This window comes from Leptonychotes weddellii, chromosome 11, assembly GCF_054177405.1.
Source record: "Leptonychotes weddellii isolate Sample4059 chromosome 11, ASM5417740v2, whole genome shotgun sequence".
NCBI lineage: Eukaryota > Metazoa > Chordata > Mammalia > Carnivora > Phocidae > Leptonychotes > Leptonychotes weddellii.
The window spans coordinates 51,386,867-51,403,477 of NC_138379.1; the positions used below are offsets into that span (position 1 = coordinate 51,386,867).

General features: G+C 38.6%; 1 protein-coding gene across 3 annotated transcripts in view; it reads right to left on the reverse strand.

Moving 5' to 3' along the window:
- Positions 1 to 16,611, reverse strand: part of NARS2 (asparaginyl-tRNA synthetase 2, mitochondrial) — a 129,986-nt gene that overhangs the window by 17,747 nt on the left and 95,628 nt on the right. For all 3 annotated transcript variants that reach the window (XM_081798917.1, XM_081798914.1, XM_081798915.1), the window contains 2 exons: positions 11,554 to 11,620; positions 9,900 to 10,037 (listed from right to left, as the gene is read on the reverse strand). In XM_081798917.1, the coding sequence (XP_081655043.1) occupies positions 9,900 to 10,037; positions 11,554 to 11,620 (205 nt within the window). The remainder of the gene's footprint in view (positions 1 to 9,899; positions 10,038 to 11,553; positions 11,621 to 16,611) is intronic.

Below are 16,611 nucleotides of genomic sequence, written 5' to 3' on the forward strand. Positions count from 1 at the left end.
TTGTTTAACATTTTGGTGTGTGTCTTTTGTTTGTTTTCTCTTAATTTGGCAATGAAGATTTTTCTTTATAGTATTTTGGTAGGACATGGAAAATATGTCCTGATTACTGGGGCAACTGGGTGGCTCAGTCAGTTGAGTGTCTGACTCTTGATCTCCGCTCATGTCTTGATCTCAGGATCGTGGGTTCAAGCCTCACATGTGGGGTCCACGCTGGGCATGGAACCTATTTTAAAAAATAATGAAAATGTTCATTGAATTATGAATTCAAATTATGAATTCAAATTATGAATCATATTCAAATTATGAATCAAAGAAGTAAAAACTGAAACAATGAGAGAGTATATTGGAGCTATCAAAATGTGAAGGTAAGAAAACAACATAAACAACATGGATTAGAAGACGCATGAGCCAGTACTCTCCCATGTCTGATAGAACCTTTCTGGTCAGCAACTTGGGAAAAGATCATCAAAACCCTTAAAAATGCCATATGCTTTGACCCAGCAATGGCAGTTCTAGGAACTAGTCCTAACAAAATAATCTGAGATGAAAACAAAAACACGCACAGGGTGTTTATTGCAGCATTACTTATAATAACAAAAATTCAAGTACATGTCAATAGCAGCCGACTGTTAGGTAAATCTTAGACATGGATAAAACAAAGGCTGGCATCTACGTGATGAGATGTTAATTATGCTGCCACTGTGCTTTCTTCTGCTATTTTCTTATTCTGTACAATGAAGACGTGTTATACTTTTGTAATAAGAAAGCAACAAAAAACTTTTAATGGTGGAAAATGGTAGCTTGATATTTTCATTTGTATTTCTTCAATTACTAGTAATATTTAATTTTGAGAATGTTTGTTCGCTAACTGTATTATTCTGTGACTTGGTGATTCTTTTTTGTGGGGCATGTAGTAAGCATTATTAAAGAGACACAAAACTGGGGTGCCTGGGTGGCTCAGTTGGTTGAGCGTCCGACTTGGTTCCACCCAGGTCATGATCTTGGGGTCATGAGATAGAGCCCCACCGGGCTCTGCGCTCAGGGCACAGAGTCTGTTTGGGATTCTCCCCCCCTCCTTGCCCCCCACCTCCCCCCTGCTTGCGCTCTTTCTCTCTTCTCTGTTTCTTTCAAATAAATAAAACCTTTTTTTTTTTTTAAAGATTTTATTTATTTATTTGAGAGAGAGAGAATGAGAGAGAACACATGAGAGGGGATAGGGTCAGAGGGCAAAGCAGACTCCCTGCCGAGCAGGGAGCCCGATGCAGGACTCGATCCAGGGACTCCAGGATCATGACCTGAGCTGAAGGCAGTTGCTTAACCAACTGGGCCACCCAGGCGCCCCAAATAAATAAAATCTTTAAAAAAAATTTAAAAGGGCACAAAAGTAAGAAAGATATAATGCAACAAATGAAAAATTAGTAATTCATAAAACACATTTTAATCTTCAACTTAAAAAAATTTAAGTAAGGGCGCCTGGGTGGCTCAGTTGGTTAAGCGACTGCCTTCGGCTCAGGTCATGATCCTGGAGTCCCTGGATCGAGTCCCGCATCGGGCTCCCTGCTCGGCAGGGAGTCTGCTTCTCCCTCTGACCCTCCCCCCTCTCATGTGCTTGCTCTCTCTCATTCTCTCTCTCTCAAATAAATAAAATCTTTTAAAAAAAAAAAAAAAAAATTTAAGTAAGCACTACATCCAACGTGGGGCTCGAACTCATGACCCCAAGATCAAGAGTTGCACATTCTGGGGTGCCTGGGTAGTGCAGCTGGTTAAGCAACCAACTCCGCATTTTGGCTCAGGTCATGATCTCATGGGTTGTGAGATCAAGCCCCGCCTCCAGCTGTGCAATGGGTGGAAGTCTGCTTGAGATTCTCACCCTCTGCCCCTCTCCTCAATTGTGGGCATGCCTAAGCGGGTGCATGCTCTCTCTCTCTCAAATAAATAAATAAATCTTAAAAAACAAAAACAAAAACCAATTGCACATTCTACTGACTGAGCCAGGCAGGCGCCCCTCACATTTAATCTTTAAAAGTCACATTATATTATAAACTCTTTTCTTAAACTCTGCCTCACTTTACTATTAAGCCATGACCTGTTTTGATTTCAGAACTTTTGACTGAGATACCTTTTACAAATAATTGAGAATAAAGAATAATACAAGAATGTTCCCCAAATACTGTATGCCTCATCTTCATTATTATCATTAAAAGAGAGAACATCAGGTATGATTTGGAGGGAATTAGAGTGAGAGAACAGAAATTCACTAATGGCTTCTACTTTTACTAAATTTCCTACCACTTAATCAGCTGGTGAGAAGTAAACATACAGATTTTGTCAGACTGCCACTGCTCGTTGACCACATCTTAGTAATTATTCTGTGAATTTGGGGGAACTACAACAACCAAGCAGGTAATTCAGAATGTGGATTTGGTGACTCAGATGTGAGGACAGGTAATGAAACACACAGCTTTGCAGAGGTGTACAAGACAGCCTTGAGAGGAAATTCTCACAGGCCATACAATTAATAGAGTTGGACTCCAACCAGGACCCTGCTCCTATTCTCAGAGAAAGGAGAAGTTTCAAGGGAGTTTTTATGGCCATTGAAGGACTGGCATCTTTATTTCTTAGTATCTTGCTTTTAGACATGGCTAACATACACTAGAAGTTGAGAGAGACCTGATCGAAAATTTGTTCTTAACCTTAATCCAGAGTTTTAAATTTAGAATTACAGGCAATCAGGATTAGAAAAGAATAGACACCAAGTAGCTCTCTGGCCTTTGCTTGAAAATATTTAAAGACTGAGAACTACTACCCCCAAAATATAGCATTCCATCTTTGTGTAGCTCTATTAAGAAGGGACAAGTATATCCAAAATCTATCATTTCCAAGGTTTTGAAGTTGAGGCCTCAACCTGCCCGCCTGCCAGTGGGGGGGTGATGACTTAAAGTAATACCTGATTGAGAACCACTGCTTTACAACAATGAGTTGGCTTTTTAAAACTTATCCTACATGTCCATCCTGGCTTGAAGCTGATTAAAAAAAAAAACAACAAACCACTTTATGAGGTATTGCTGATCTAGCAGATGGAATGCTCTTTTTTTCTACCTGCCTTGTACTAAAAACACTTGTCCAAGAGTAATGTATGTAGGTCACATTTGCTCACAATTCCTTGGCCAATACAAGTCACTAAACTCACGTTGATGGGGCAGGGAAGTATAATATCCTGAGAGAGTAGTGGTAACTACTGATGTAGAGTAAAACAGTTTACCAGGTTGCCTCCCCTCTCCCCCCACCGACATGGGACTCCCACTTCCACTCTCCCAACCAAATCCTCATTGTTAATTAGAATTAAGGTCAGAATAGTTCTCTTTTCTTCCTCTGTACTCTGGGACAGGAGGCTATCAAGAAAAGGAAAAGAACTTACCAAAATAGTCTATTTTAGTTGAATGAAAATTTTAGAAAACATCCAGATAAAGTTCCATATCACTCCTAATTTTGTGACATGCAGAAGGAATACATACAGCATCTATATCCTTTCTTTGTCCAGAGGGCCTGAAAATTCACACTTTCAGGTGGGTGAATTTCATGTATGTTTTCTTGACAAAGAGTAAAGTAGCTTCTCCTTTTAAGAGAAATGTATCTTTTAAGTAAGGCATTCCTTCACAATGCCTCATAAATGTTCCAAGACCAAAGGGTACTGTTTCTTTTTTTATCAAGGACAGATTTATCTCTTTGTGAAGAAAGGCCCACAAAGGCTTTGTTTTTTCTTCTTCCTCCATATAATCTTCTTCTCTTTTTCTTTAGGTTTAGTTTCCTTTCAACCCTATCAGATTATACTTCCTGCTTTCCTTTTACAGTGATACCCTCCAATCTCTCTAGACATTCTGCACACTTTCTGAGAAGCTATAATACAACAAAGTATTCCTCAACTATAAATAAAGACATTTACATCTGGTATACATAGAGCTGCACTTCCTTCAATATGATATAAAAAATACCACATTCCCTCAAGATTACTAACACAGCCCCTTTAAATTTCCATACCTTTTAGTTATGGTTGAGATTTCCAAGAGGATTCTTCCGTGTTGTGTCTCCCTCTGGTAACTACTGAGCTAATTACTACAGAAACTACCACTCTTTCCAGGGCTCTAGTGGAGGTAAAGGGTACATACAGATATGATATAAACCATGACATAAGGGGGCACAAAATGTACAACATGGATGGAATCACTGAAATCTCTTAAGAACTAAAGAGAAAAACTTGGCTGTGTGTTTGCCAAGTGATGGGTGGTGAGGGGTTAGAGTGCAAACAGGCTGGAAACAGGCAAGTTGCCTAGAACATTAGCCGGGGATTACAATTTGCCCGCCTGGGCTGGCAGCTCTGCGCTTTATGGGAGTCTGAGGCTTCCTTCAAGAGCTGGGGCTGAGCAATCCTGCCCTTCATTAGGGAAAATGAGGATTCACAGGCTGCATAATAAAATGTCCTCTTAATTCACAAATTTGACCAAATTCAAGCACTTCTGTAGCTACAATCTCCTCTGCATTCTTATGCATCTTTGGAAGACAAAAGAAGTGGAAAGATTTTAGTTCTGCTGCCCTTTCGCTCTCCTACACAGATAACATTGAAGGTTACAAGTCACTGTACTGCACTCTTTGCTAACTTCCTTCATCTTAAACAAAACTTATTCCACTTTGGGCATATCTTCTAGGCCAGAATGCTGCTGGGCACATCTTCCTCCACTGTGTGTGTGTTTTTATTTTGTTTAAGTCACACAGCTGCAGCAGCATGCTGTCTAGAAATAGTTTGTGTTGGTATTCAAGCTGAACAAGCCCTGGTCTCTATTTATGACACTCCCTTTTGACTCTTTACTCTTTGATTCCAATCAATGTACTGAAAATAAAATGCAGACCTTGAATTAAACAATAAACAGGCTAGATAGGAACAAGGCTTTTAATACATAACCTTTTCTATGCTAACTTCGGGGCGGGGGGGAGTTTAATGTCCCTTCCGCTACCTCTCTTCCTACCTCAGTATTTTTAAGTATTAATGAAAAACACAAACTGAACACCTCCCTATTCAGTTTCTCACAGGCTGCTGTCAACAACGGAGCAACATTACATATTATTATCAAGAGAAGAAGAATGTTCCACAAACCATAGGAAACATGTTTGTGGTTTCAGCCTCTGTGAGCTTTTGCTCTCACTGCTGACACAGTATTTTGCCCCTAAAATCAATTAGGCACAGGCAGGATTGAGAGCCTTCCAGACGTGACAGTGTGAAGATTCAAATGGGCTGCAGGTAGCAATGTCTAAAAATGGACTTTGGCTAGTAAATGGTTAGTCTGAGAGCATTTTAGATGGGCTGAAATGCGTACTTTCAACTTTGACATAAATTCCCAGGATAGTCATTTGTCCTAGGTATGGGAAAAATTAGCCATTCCCTTCATTACTATTCTCTGTTGGTTTGATGCAGGTTGGTTAACTAGCACCAGCCAGGGAAATTCATTAGATATCCCTTGGTTGAGTACTATTTCTTCCAAGTTGACTTGACAATGTGTACTTACTGCATGCCCACTAATGCTTAAATTTTTATGATTTGCTATATAATATTGATACAATTTAAAAAAACAACGTTATCTGGTGATCTGGGTATCTCATCAGGGTCTGTTGGGCAGTCACTTTTCCCTATCACAATGGTTGGAATGAATGGATATTCTCTGCAAAGCCTAGCTAAAAACTTGGCATCTGACTTTGAGGGACTTACTTAGGAACCCAGACCCAGGGGCATACAGTATTTTGCATGTTTGCTTATATTAATTTTATTTATGCCCATGATCTGCCCCCTTAAAATTATCAAATATGTTTGCTAATTTACAAGTTATTCTTATATGTCCAAATGGGGAAAAACTTAGGCTACGTGAAATTAGAGAATCTTAAAGCTGTTTGGTACTCTTGAGGTCATCTAACCCAACTCTCTGATTTTACAGAGGGAGAAACAGAGGCTCAGTGATTGGACAGACTTGATGGCTAACTAGTAAGAAAGATGGATTTCAAACCCGGCACTATTAACTCCTTAGACTAGAGTATACTTTTCATTACAAAATAGTACGTACCTTCATTTTTTTTTGGAGGGGATCAGGGGGTGCAGAAAGAAAGGAAAAGGAGCAGTAGCTATAAAAATATACCAATTTACTATTTATGACCTCCAGCCAAATGTTACAAGTGTAGGTTAAACATTTCTCTACCCTTCCCTTTTGATGCCCTAGGGAAGGCATCTATGAAATATATGTCTTAATTTTTCAGATTGCATTGCACCCACTGTAGAAACTCTTGTAACCCTACCCACAACCTGTTATTACAGCCCTTCTGAACAAAACCGAGAACTTAGTTATTTGGCCCAAAGCCTGTTCATTCACCACTGAAAGAAAGTAGGGGTAGAAGCAGGCACTCTATACAAGTGGGTTGAAAAGCAATCTAGGTTGTTAATGAATCAATGTTATAATCTATGTCTAATATATATAGTTTAAATAAATTATATATATATTTAAAGATTTTATTTATTTGAGCGAGAGAGAGAGAGAGAGCACAAGCAGGGGGAGCGGCAGGCAGAGGACAAGGGAGAAGCAGGCTCCCTGCTGAGCAGGGAGTCCGATGTGGGGCTCGATCCCAGGACCCTGGGATCATGACCTGAGCTGAAGGCAGATGCTTAACCAACTGAACCACCCAGGCACCCCAATAAATTGTATTTTAATAATTTAGCTATGAGAAGCTATATATTGTAGTACTGTATAAATTATATAAGTACACTAAAGTATCATTATAATGCTTTCAGTTTTCAAGCTGTGAGACCATATTACTAGAAAGTCTGTCATGATGAAGGCCTCCTGGTACTTCTAAAGGTAAAAAATGTTTGTGACTGCAGTCTACAAGGGAACTGCCTTTTAAAGAATCTTGTGTAATAGCATGTTTGACGTTGCAAAACACACACATATTTTAACATTATCGTGCTTTATCACAATAAAGATTTTATCAAAATTTAGAAAGAGGGCTTTAAGTTTATCGACTACCTATCACTCCAAACACTGTGCTATATATTTTTCATATATTGTCTAATTTAATCCTCACAACTGTGGAATAAGATTATCATCTTTATTTTTATGGATTGGGATACTAAGACTCAAAGAAATTAGGTGGTTTATTTAAGATCACATGGTCTATAACACACAGACCTGGGACTTGAACCCAAGAGTGTCTGATTCTAAAGCCACAGGACTTTCCTTTATACTATGTTACCACCACTCAAAAAATTTAGAGTAAAAGCTGTTCTTTAGCTTCCCAGAAATTTCTTAGCAAATCAAGTCATTCACTCACTACTTGTCCTCTGTGTGTCTACAGCTGTGTTGGGTTCGATTCGTCCATCTGTTCAATCCCCTATCACCAAATAGATATTAGGTGCCTGCTGTGTTCCAGGCATTATGCTAGGCACTATGGATACCATGATGAGTGAAAAGGAAGTCCTCAAGTCCTGTGGCAAAGAGGAGAGTCATTAATTAGTCATAAAAATAAATGTAAAATTACAACTGTGTTAAGGATTATGATGAATTACAAGTTAGTAGCTCTGGGTCTGAAATTTAACATGGTAGCATTTTACTATCTAACAGGGGTCTCTGACTAGAGGGTCACAGAAGGTTTCTCCAGGGAAATGATGAGTGAGTAGAGATTTGGAGAAACAGTAAAATTACTTAGGTGAAGAAGATTGTTCTAGACTGAAGGAACACAATGTCTAAAGATACTGTGGTGAGAGAAAGCAGTGCATGTCTGAAGACATGGAAGGGCCATATGAGTGGAGCAGAGACAGCAAAGGGGACAGTGCAGTACATCAGGCAAGAGAGACAGGCAGCCAGATGACACTGGGGCCTAGAGGCCAGAGAAGAGATTCTGACTTGAATACTGAAAGCAACGGGAAGCCACTGAATGGTTTTGAGAGGGGAGATAACATGACCAGATCTACATTTTCGAAAAGCTTACAATGAAGTGGGGAGAACTGACTCAGAGGAGGCAAGAGCAGACACAGGACGACCAGTCAGGAAGCTACCAAAATAATCCAGGCAAGAGATGATGGTATCTTTTTTTTTAAGATTTTATTTATTTATTTGACAGACAGAGAGATAGCGAGAGAGAGACACAAGCAGGGGGAGTGGGAAAGGGAGAAGCAGGCTTCCCACGGAGCAGGGAGCCCGATGCGGGGCTCGATCCCAGGACCCTGGGATCATGACCTGAGCCGAAGGCAGATGCTTAACGACTGAGCCACCCAGGTGCCCCAAGAGATGATGGTATCTTAATCTAAAAAGGTAAAAGCGGAAATGAAGAGAAGGAGATGGGTTTGAGATGTAAAAGCATAAAAATGACAACTTACTAACAGCGTGGATACAGGGAGTGATGAAGATTTCAAAGATGAGTCTAATATATGGCTTGCATAATTAGATGGACAGGGAACACTGAAAGAAGATCAAATTTGGTGGAAGGAGGGGAGAAGAGGAGAAATCATGGGTGGGTTCAATTTTAGATTATGCTGAGATGCCTTTGAGATATATAAACTGCAATAAGAGCTCTGAGCAGAAGTAAGGATTAGAGATGTGACTGTCTGAGTTGTCTGAAAATAAATAGTAAGCTGTGAATACACATGAAATCACCCGAGAGAGAAAAGACCTACGACAGAGTCTTGAGGAATCCCAACACCTACTGGATTAGTAGAAGAGGATGAACCTATATAGGACTGAGAAAGAATAACCCCTGAGAACAGAGGAGAACACGATGTCACAGGAGCCAGGGGAGGAGAGAGTTTTCAGAATAAGAAACTCATTCATAGTGCTGAGTGATGCTGAGAGGTGAAGTAAAAATAAAGTCTGCTGGAGTTAATAACACGACAATTATTACTGACCCTAGAAAGAGGTGCTTCAGTGGTATGATGACGGGGTGGAAGTCACATTAGAGGGAATGAGGAATGAGCAGCAGAAGCCATGGTGGCTATAAAAAACTCATACCCATCCTAAAGAAGTTAAGAGTTTCATTTGAGAAAGCAAAACCTACAGAGTATAAAAAATAGACACAATGCTACCAGTTTTACTAATTCTTTAAATGCTATAGAAATCCAGAAAAGGAAGATTCAAGGTAACTGGGTACCACTTCACCTTCACCCCAGAGGTAGTATTTATATTTTATATTTTTATTTTTATATTTTATCCCCTCTTGTCCTTATCACATTGCAATCAAAATTAAGGGTGAAAAAAGGACAGAGCATGACAGGCAAAAGAGAGCAGAGAGAGACAGAGACAGAGACAAGAGAGTCAGAAGAGAAGTGACAGGAGAATCTGCCTAGATCTCTCAGATCCCTCCATCCCCTCCCCTTCCCATTTCTATGTGACAACCAAACCAAAGTACTCTGAGCTTCCTGCTCTGCGAGCTAGCTCTTCCTCTGCTTGATCATGCCACTGCTTTCCTTTCTTGCCCAGCAGCGCCCCTCCCCGCACCCCGCCTCCCCCCGCCCGTCTCCTTACCAGTATTTCAGCTGACAGTAGACCTGGCACTGCTAAACAGTGTTCTGGGACACTTCCTCCCAGTTATTTAAAAAAGCAGAAGAAAACAAACACATTTACATTTGCATCTGCTAAACGAAGGAGGACACCACGCGATAGAAATAACAAGTACGCTTATACAACATTGGGATCTTCTTTAGGAACACTTTTTCAGAGGTGCCTTTGAGAAATTTTGTCATTTTAAGAGATGTAAAGTGTGCTGGATATAATTTTTTAAAAATATGCCAAAGGATAAATGAAATTAAATCAAGGGAAAAACCCAGACTCTGTGAGATGACCAGCCCCGATTTATTTAGTGCTTTTTCTTACTGTGTGCTGAGGGCCATCTTCATTATCTCTCATGTAGAAAGGCTTGAGTGCTAATGGATAATTAATGACAAAGACTGGTATGCTGCCACAGTGCTTCACCAGGTACTTTTCATGTTCGGTATGTAGATCAACACCCCACTGTAATGAGAAAAAAGAAATTATCAAAGGAGAAGACAGACCTGAAATACACAATGCAGTACCCAAAAATAACCTGTATCCATTCCAAGGGCTTCCTCTGAGGACCAGTGATGTGTGGAGCTGTCTGCTGAGGCTACACAGATAACTAAGCCAGGGAGGTGTGTTACAAGAACATCCGAAGGCCTGGAAAATGAAAGCTGAAACAAGCAGATTAACACTATGCTTTCTCCCCCATCTTGGGGAGCAGCATTTAGCAGATGAATAGCATCTGCAGGAAAACAAAATACCCTTCCCACAGTGTGTGAAAACTGACTTCAAAATCATAGTTTTTATTAACATTGCCTAGAGCTTTTTCTATGGTTACTGTTCCTAGGTTGCAGGAAATTAAATGATGAAAGATAATATTCCTAATATTGAATCTATCTCTGACTAGATGTCTTCTCTCAGTGAAATTTTTTTTTTAATAAAAGAGTCAATTCATATATCAGATGCTCTGATGAATACTTAATAACACTGTTCATCTATTTATGCAACAAATACTAATGTGCCTATTCAATCTCGGTACCATGCTAGGTACTGAACACAGTGGTAAGAAAAACAGAATTCCTGACCTCATGAAGCTTCCAGGGTAGGAGACAAATATTAAATAAAAGATAACATAAACAAAATAACTAATTATAAATATAACAAGCACAACTATTATACCTCATAGGAGGATCTGACTTAACTGGGGATAGGACTGGTATATGGTTTGAAGACAAAGTTATTACAGTACATTCCTAACATTATATTATTCCTACTTGTCTGCCAATATCTTAATTATAGGAAAGAAACCCTGGCATAGGAATGAGGAGACTTGCCTCTAATATTATGCACATGCCCACTGATAAATCATGTGGCCTCTCTCGACATATTACCATTCTTTTCAAGGATTTTCATCTTCCTAAACTTGGGAAACTTCTTTATAATCCTTTAGCCACTACTATTAAAAATGATATGATTCAACTTCAAAATTATTATTTATTCTAAATATTTTAACAAGGCTAAGCAAACATCAAAAAAAGCCAATCTAAAGATGGGCAAATACTAAACAGTGCTAATAAGAGAACTAAGATTATTTTACTTATTTTTAAAGATTTTATTTATTCTAGAGAGAGAGCGAGAGCATGGGAGGAGGAGCAGAGGGAGAGGGACAAGCAGACTCTGCACTGAGCACAGAGCCCAATGCCAGGCTTGATCTCAGGACGCTGAGATCATGACCTGAGCCAAAACCAAGAGTAAGAGGCTTAACCAACTGAGTCAGCCAGGTGCCCAGAGAAATAAGATCATTTTAAAGGATTCTTTTTTTTTTAAAGTAAGCTCTACACCCAACTTGGGGCCTGAACTCACAACCCTGAGATCAAGAGTTCCATGGTCTACTGAATGAGCCAGCTAGGTGCCCCAGGATTCTTAATGCAATGTGATAAGGACAAGAGGGGTTAAAATATAAAAATAAAAATATAAATATAAATACTACCTCTGGGGTGAAGGTGAAGTTCTGAGATGCCTGCTTTAAGATCTCTATTGCTTCAGTATAAGAAATGCTGGAAAGGAACAGGGTAAAAGCAAAGAACGGTCAATACAATGGTATATTGCTAATTAGTCCATCTGAAAAACTACAAAAGGCCTATTCCCATACAATCTTTGAAATCACAAATGAATACTAATGACTGAATAGTCAGGAATGATTATAAATAAATCATCACTGAGCAATCAGGAATTAAGGCTGATCTAATCATATGAGTGTCTGATCAGGATGAAGAGAAGTGGCCATTCAGTAATCCCATTCCTGATCTACTTGCAGTGTATACAGAAGAACCAGTCAAGTAAAGATTTTCTCTGAATTCATGTTATGCCAATGCCCTAATAAAAGGTGTGAAATACTTAGGCTGAAAGAGCAAAAGTCTTTCCATAAAGTCATCATTCATTCATTCAATACATATTTATTGTGCACCTATTATGTGCTAGGCATTATTCTAGGCACTGGAGAGACAGTAAATAAAAACAAAGCCTATATGGAGGTGATATTTGTGTGTGTAAGTGATGGGAGTAAGTGGGGGGTGGGGAGAAAAACAAGTAAACAGAAAGAATATAATGCGGGAAACCATTGGTGCTATAAGAAAAATAAAGCAAGGTAAGAAGACAGAGGGTGTTTAGGGGTGCTATTTTAGATAAGATGGTCAAGAAAGGACTCACTGAGCTGGGGACATATGAAGTAAGGAAATGAACCATATAAATATCTGAGGGTTAAGTATTCTCGGCAAAAGGAACAGTAAGTACAAAGGCCTGAAGTGAAGGAACAGTTTGGCTCATTCCAGGAACAAAAAAGTCAATGTGCCTCTAGCATACTGAGCAAGGGGAAGAATGCCAGCAAATTAGATAAGAAAGATAGTCAGGGGTCAGATCTTATGGATTTTTCAGGCCACGGTCAGGGCTTATAATATATGCTAAGCAGGGTAAGACTGTTTAGGAAAAATGTCATTGGTTACCTTAGTAAGAAACTTTCATGTCTAAAGCAAGCCAAGCCAAGCCAAACCAAGCATTGTTTTAATTAAACTGAATAGGTAATACATGAACATAGTAAAAAAAAAAAAAAAATCAAGACGTATAAGAGTGTACATCTCCCTTCCACCCTGTCCCATAGCCACGTAGCTCCTCTCCTCACATACAGTTACTGTCATTGGATTTTTGTGTATCCTTCCAGAGGGTTTTTTACATCTATAAACAAATATTAATATACAATCTCCTTTGTTTAATAGATGGCAGCCATAGTATACATGCCATATACACTCTTCCATCTTTTTTGACTCAATAATATACCTTGCAGATCTTTCCATATCAGTATATAAAGAAAGGGCTTCCTCATTTTTTGAACTATTATATAACATTCCATTTTGTGGCTGTATCCTAATTAGTTTACCCACTCATCTACTGATGGATATTTTAGCTGTTTCTAATATTTTGCTATCATAAATCATGACTACATACATCTATCACAAATGATTCCTATATATTAATTTTGCATATGGAAAAAATGGATTTAATGGATCACAGTGTGTTTACATTTACAGATATTTTGATACTGCCAAAGATACTGCTTCCCTTTTATAGTGTTACACCAATTTATGCCCACTGGTAGTATACGAAAATGTCAGTTTCCCTATGCCCTTTGCAACAGTACTTTGAACATTTTTTTTTTTCTAGGATTTTATTTATTAGAGAGAGAGAGAACATGAGTAGGGGGAGGGGCAGAGAGAGAGAGGGAGAAGCAGACTCCCTGCTGAGCAGGGAGCCCAACGCAGGGCTCCATCCCAGGACCCTGGGAAGGCAGATGCTTAACCGACTGAGTCACCCAGGTGCCCCTGCAACAGTACTTTGCATGATTAAAAACAAAAATCTACAATAAAACATCCAAGCCCCCCAAGCTCCCCCAAAACAAAACAAACAAAAAACAAAAATCTACAAACTTTCTGAAGGACTTTAAACTCAAAAGATAAGTTACCCAACACATACTTACTCTTTGCCATAAAAATTAAATTCATACCTATAATAACTAATTGGAAGGAGTTGTGTATATGGCACAAATAAAGCCTCCAAAGCTATGTTTTGAGTGATATTTTTCCAAGATGAAAATTTTATTCAAATTAAAATCTTAGTATTAAATAACAATTTCTAAGGCAAGAATGAAAGTGGTGTTGGTGGTGGTAGTCATTTTTAAACACATTTTATAGAAGGGAAAAGGAAGGTTAGAGGGGACAGTAACTTGCCCAAAATCACTCATGTAAGTAAGTAGTAAAACTGATGTGCTGACTCCAAAGCCTAAGCTTTTAACTACTAAGATTATGCCTAAAACACTTGGGAGTTTAATATGCTCAACCAAAACAAAGACAATGGGCTCTGAGTTCTCCCTCTGACTCTACCCCTTACTAGCTACTATGTAAATCACTTCACCTTAATGAAAGCATTTTATAAATTTTTGTAATGTTTTATACAACCATTAGAAAAATTAAGTATTGGGGCTCCTGGGTGGCTCAGTTGGTTAAGCGACTGCCTTCGGCTCAGGTCATGATCCTGGAGTCCCGGGATCAAGTCCCGCATCGGGCTCCCTGCTCGGCAGGGAGTCTGCTTCTCCCTCTGACCCTCCTCCCTCTCATGCTCTCTGTATCTCATTCTCTCTGTCTCAAATAAATAAATAAAATCTTTAAAAAAAAAAAAGAAAAATTAAGTATTTGTACTTATAAAATAGGGAGATTGGACTATACTATCTAAAGTTCTTTTCTGCTTAGTCTATTCTATTACATCAATTACTTGATATGATCTATTCATTATACTGAGAAATAAAAGAGCAGTCAAAGTGGGAAGCATAGGGATTTTGTGCCATTGATACGTTACCGCTACATTATTTTTAAAAATGACTTTCTGTGTATCTCCTGTTATTCTGGATCTTCTGCTCTGCCCCTCCCACACCTTAAGTTGAGGCAGAGCTTTTCAGCTCAGATTACAGTTCTGACACTGGGTATCCTTAATGGCCTTTATCACTTCTCTCTCCTAATTTTTTTTGATATGTACAGAGAATAATCTCTCTTCCTCCCAGAAGCTATTTCTAAAGTACTCTGAGCAAAGGAGGAAGAGACATAGTGATACTGCATGATGCAGGATCAAACTACCTTCATATTTAAATTTTTTTATGGTTTAAGAAAATTATTCTGAAGCTGTTAGGTTAGAACTGCTAAGCTAAAATTATTAGCATTCTTTGACTCAAATTCACAGATAAATGAAGAGCAAAAGAAGGTAAGTACTCTTTATTTTAAAAACCTAATGCTATAAAGGAGACATAAAAAAACTGAATTCTATTTCTGCTTGGTAAAGGCTAAATTCAATTATTATACAAGTCCTTTAAATAATTTATTTTCATATATAACAATTATAAGTAGTCAAGAATACAATGAAATCTATTTATGCAAAGGAATACAAGTCACATGGTTATCTTCTGTGTGTGGGTGCATGTGTGTGCATATGTATGCATATGTGTACTTGGGGAGTATCTCGATTCTAATTCATCATGCTTAAGTCTATTTTCATGTCCTCTTACGGCTGTTAAAATCTCTGGTTTCAAAGACTAGCAACTCCCTCCCCCCAACTTCGCCCCCGCCATCTACCATACCCTCCACGTTGAGAAACCTCAGTGTCATGCCATTTATGTATTCCCCCCTGCCCCCAGGTGCTCAGTTCCCTCTTCATTTGTAGCTCCTGGAACTTCTCTTACTTTCTAGTGAACTCAACAATGTAATTAAAAGGATTTTTATAATTTTTAACAAGTATTTTTAGATGTTTTATAGCAGGATTGTTAAGTTATGTAGTCTGGCACATTGCTTAAGCAGTTGCCCAATTGATCCTTTCAACGATATGACAGACAAGTTATAACTTTATAGGTGAGGAAACTCAAGTTCAGAAAGGTTAAAGATTTACTATTAATCATAGTTGTAATTAAATAATCATTCATGCAAACAGTTAACTATTCATCTTTTTCTCTAGATTTTAAATTCCATAAAAGGACCTGGATCATCAATGACTAGCACAGTGCCTAACTCATAGTAGATAGTCAATAAATATTTGTTGAAAAGTATTAACACATTCATTAAGAGCTGATAAGAAGTATAGCCAGAATTAGAATCCAGGTCCTGTGCGTCATAGATCACTACCCTCACTGCCCAAAGTACAGAGTGACAGGAGTTAACAGGAAACCTCAGGGAGAGGACCTAGCCTAAAGGAGAATACTCTCACCCCGGGGCTACTCAAATGTCATTTACTCATTCATTCAGTTATTCAATAAATATTTACTGAGTTCCTGTTAGAGGCACTAAGCACTGGGGGTGTAACAGTAAACAAAATCAACAAGTCCCTGACCAAATGGAGGTGACAAACACTAAACAAATCATCACAGGTATACGTTTAAACCACAGCTATGATTTACGCTGTGGAATGGACAGTGATGCTGGCAATGACCGATGTGGCACAGCCCATGAGGTCATTTAACAACCTCAATATTTTATAGACCTGAACTCCAAAGCACAAGTGATATGTGAGGGTCATAAGGACAGTGAAAAGATACAACTACCCTAGCATTAATTCCAGTGCCCTTTCGAAGCCTAGTGGTTGAAAGCATGAGCTTTGAAATCAGGTAAGTGGGTTTGAATTTCCATTTCATCTTCTATTTGCTTAATCTCTTTGAGTTGATTCTTCATCCACAAAAGAGCAATAAAACAACTCATAGTGTTGTGAAGATACAATGAACTTTTTTTACATTTATGTATGTAAGGTTTATCACTGATGTCTGGCAAATAGAAAATATTCAATAAATGGTGGATATTTTTTTACCATCTTAGATCTTATTCACTAGATAGGATGTGGATAACGTCTCTCTTAAGATGTTCTCCCTGGTTTTCTGTCACCAGCACAGATTCCTTAGGATGTCCAAATTAATTCTTTCCTTCCCTGCTTACTTACTACTTTTATCAATATGCAATGTCCAGAA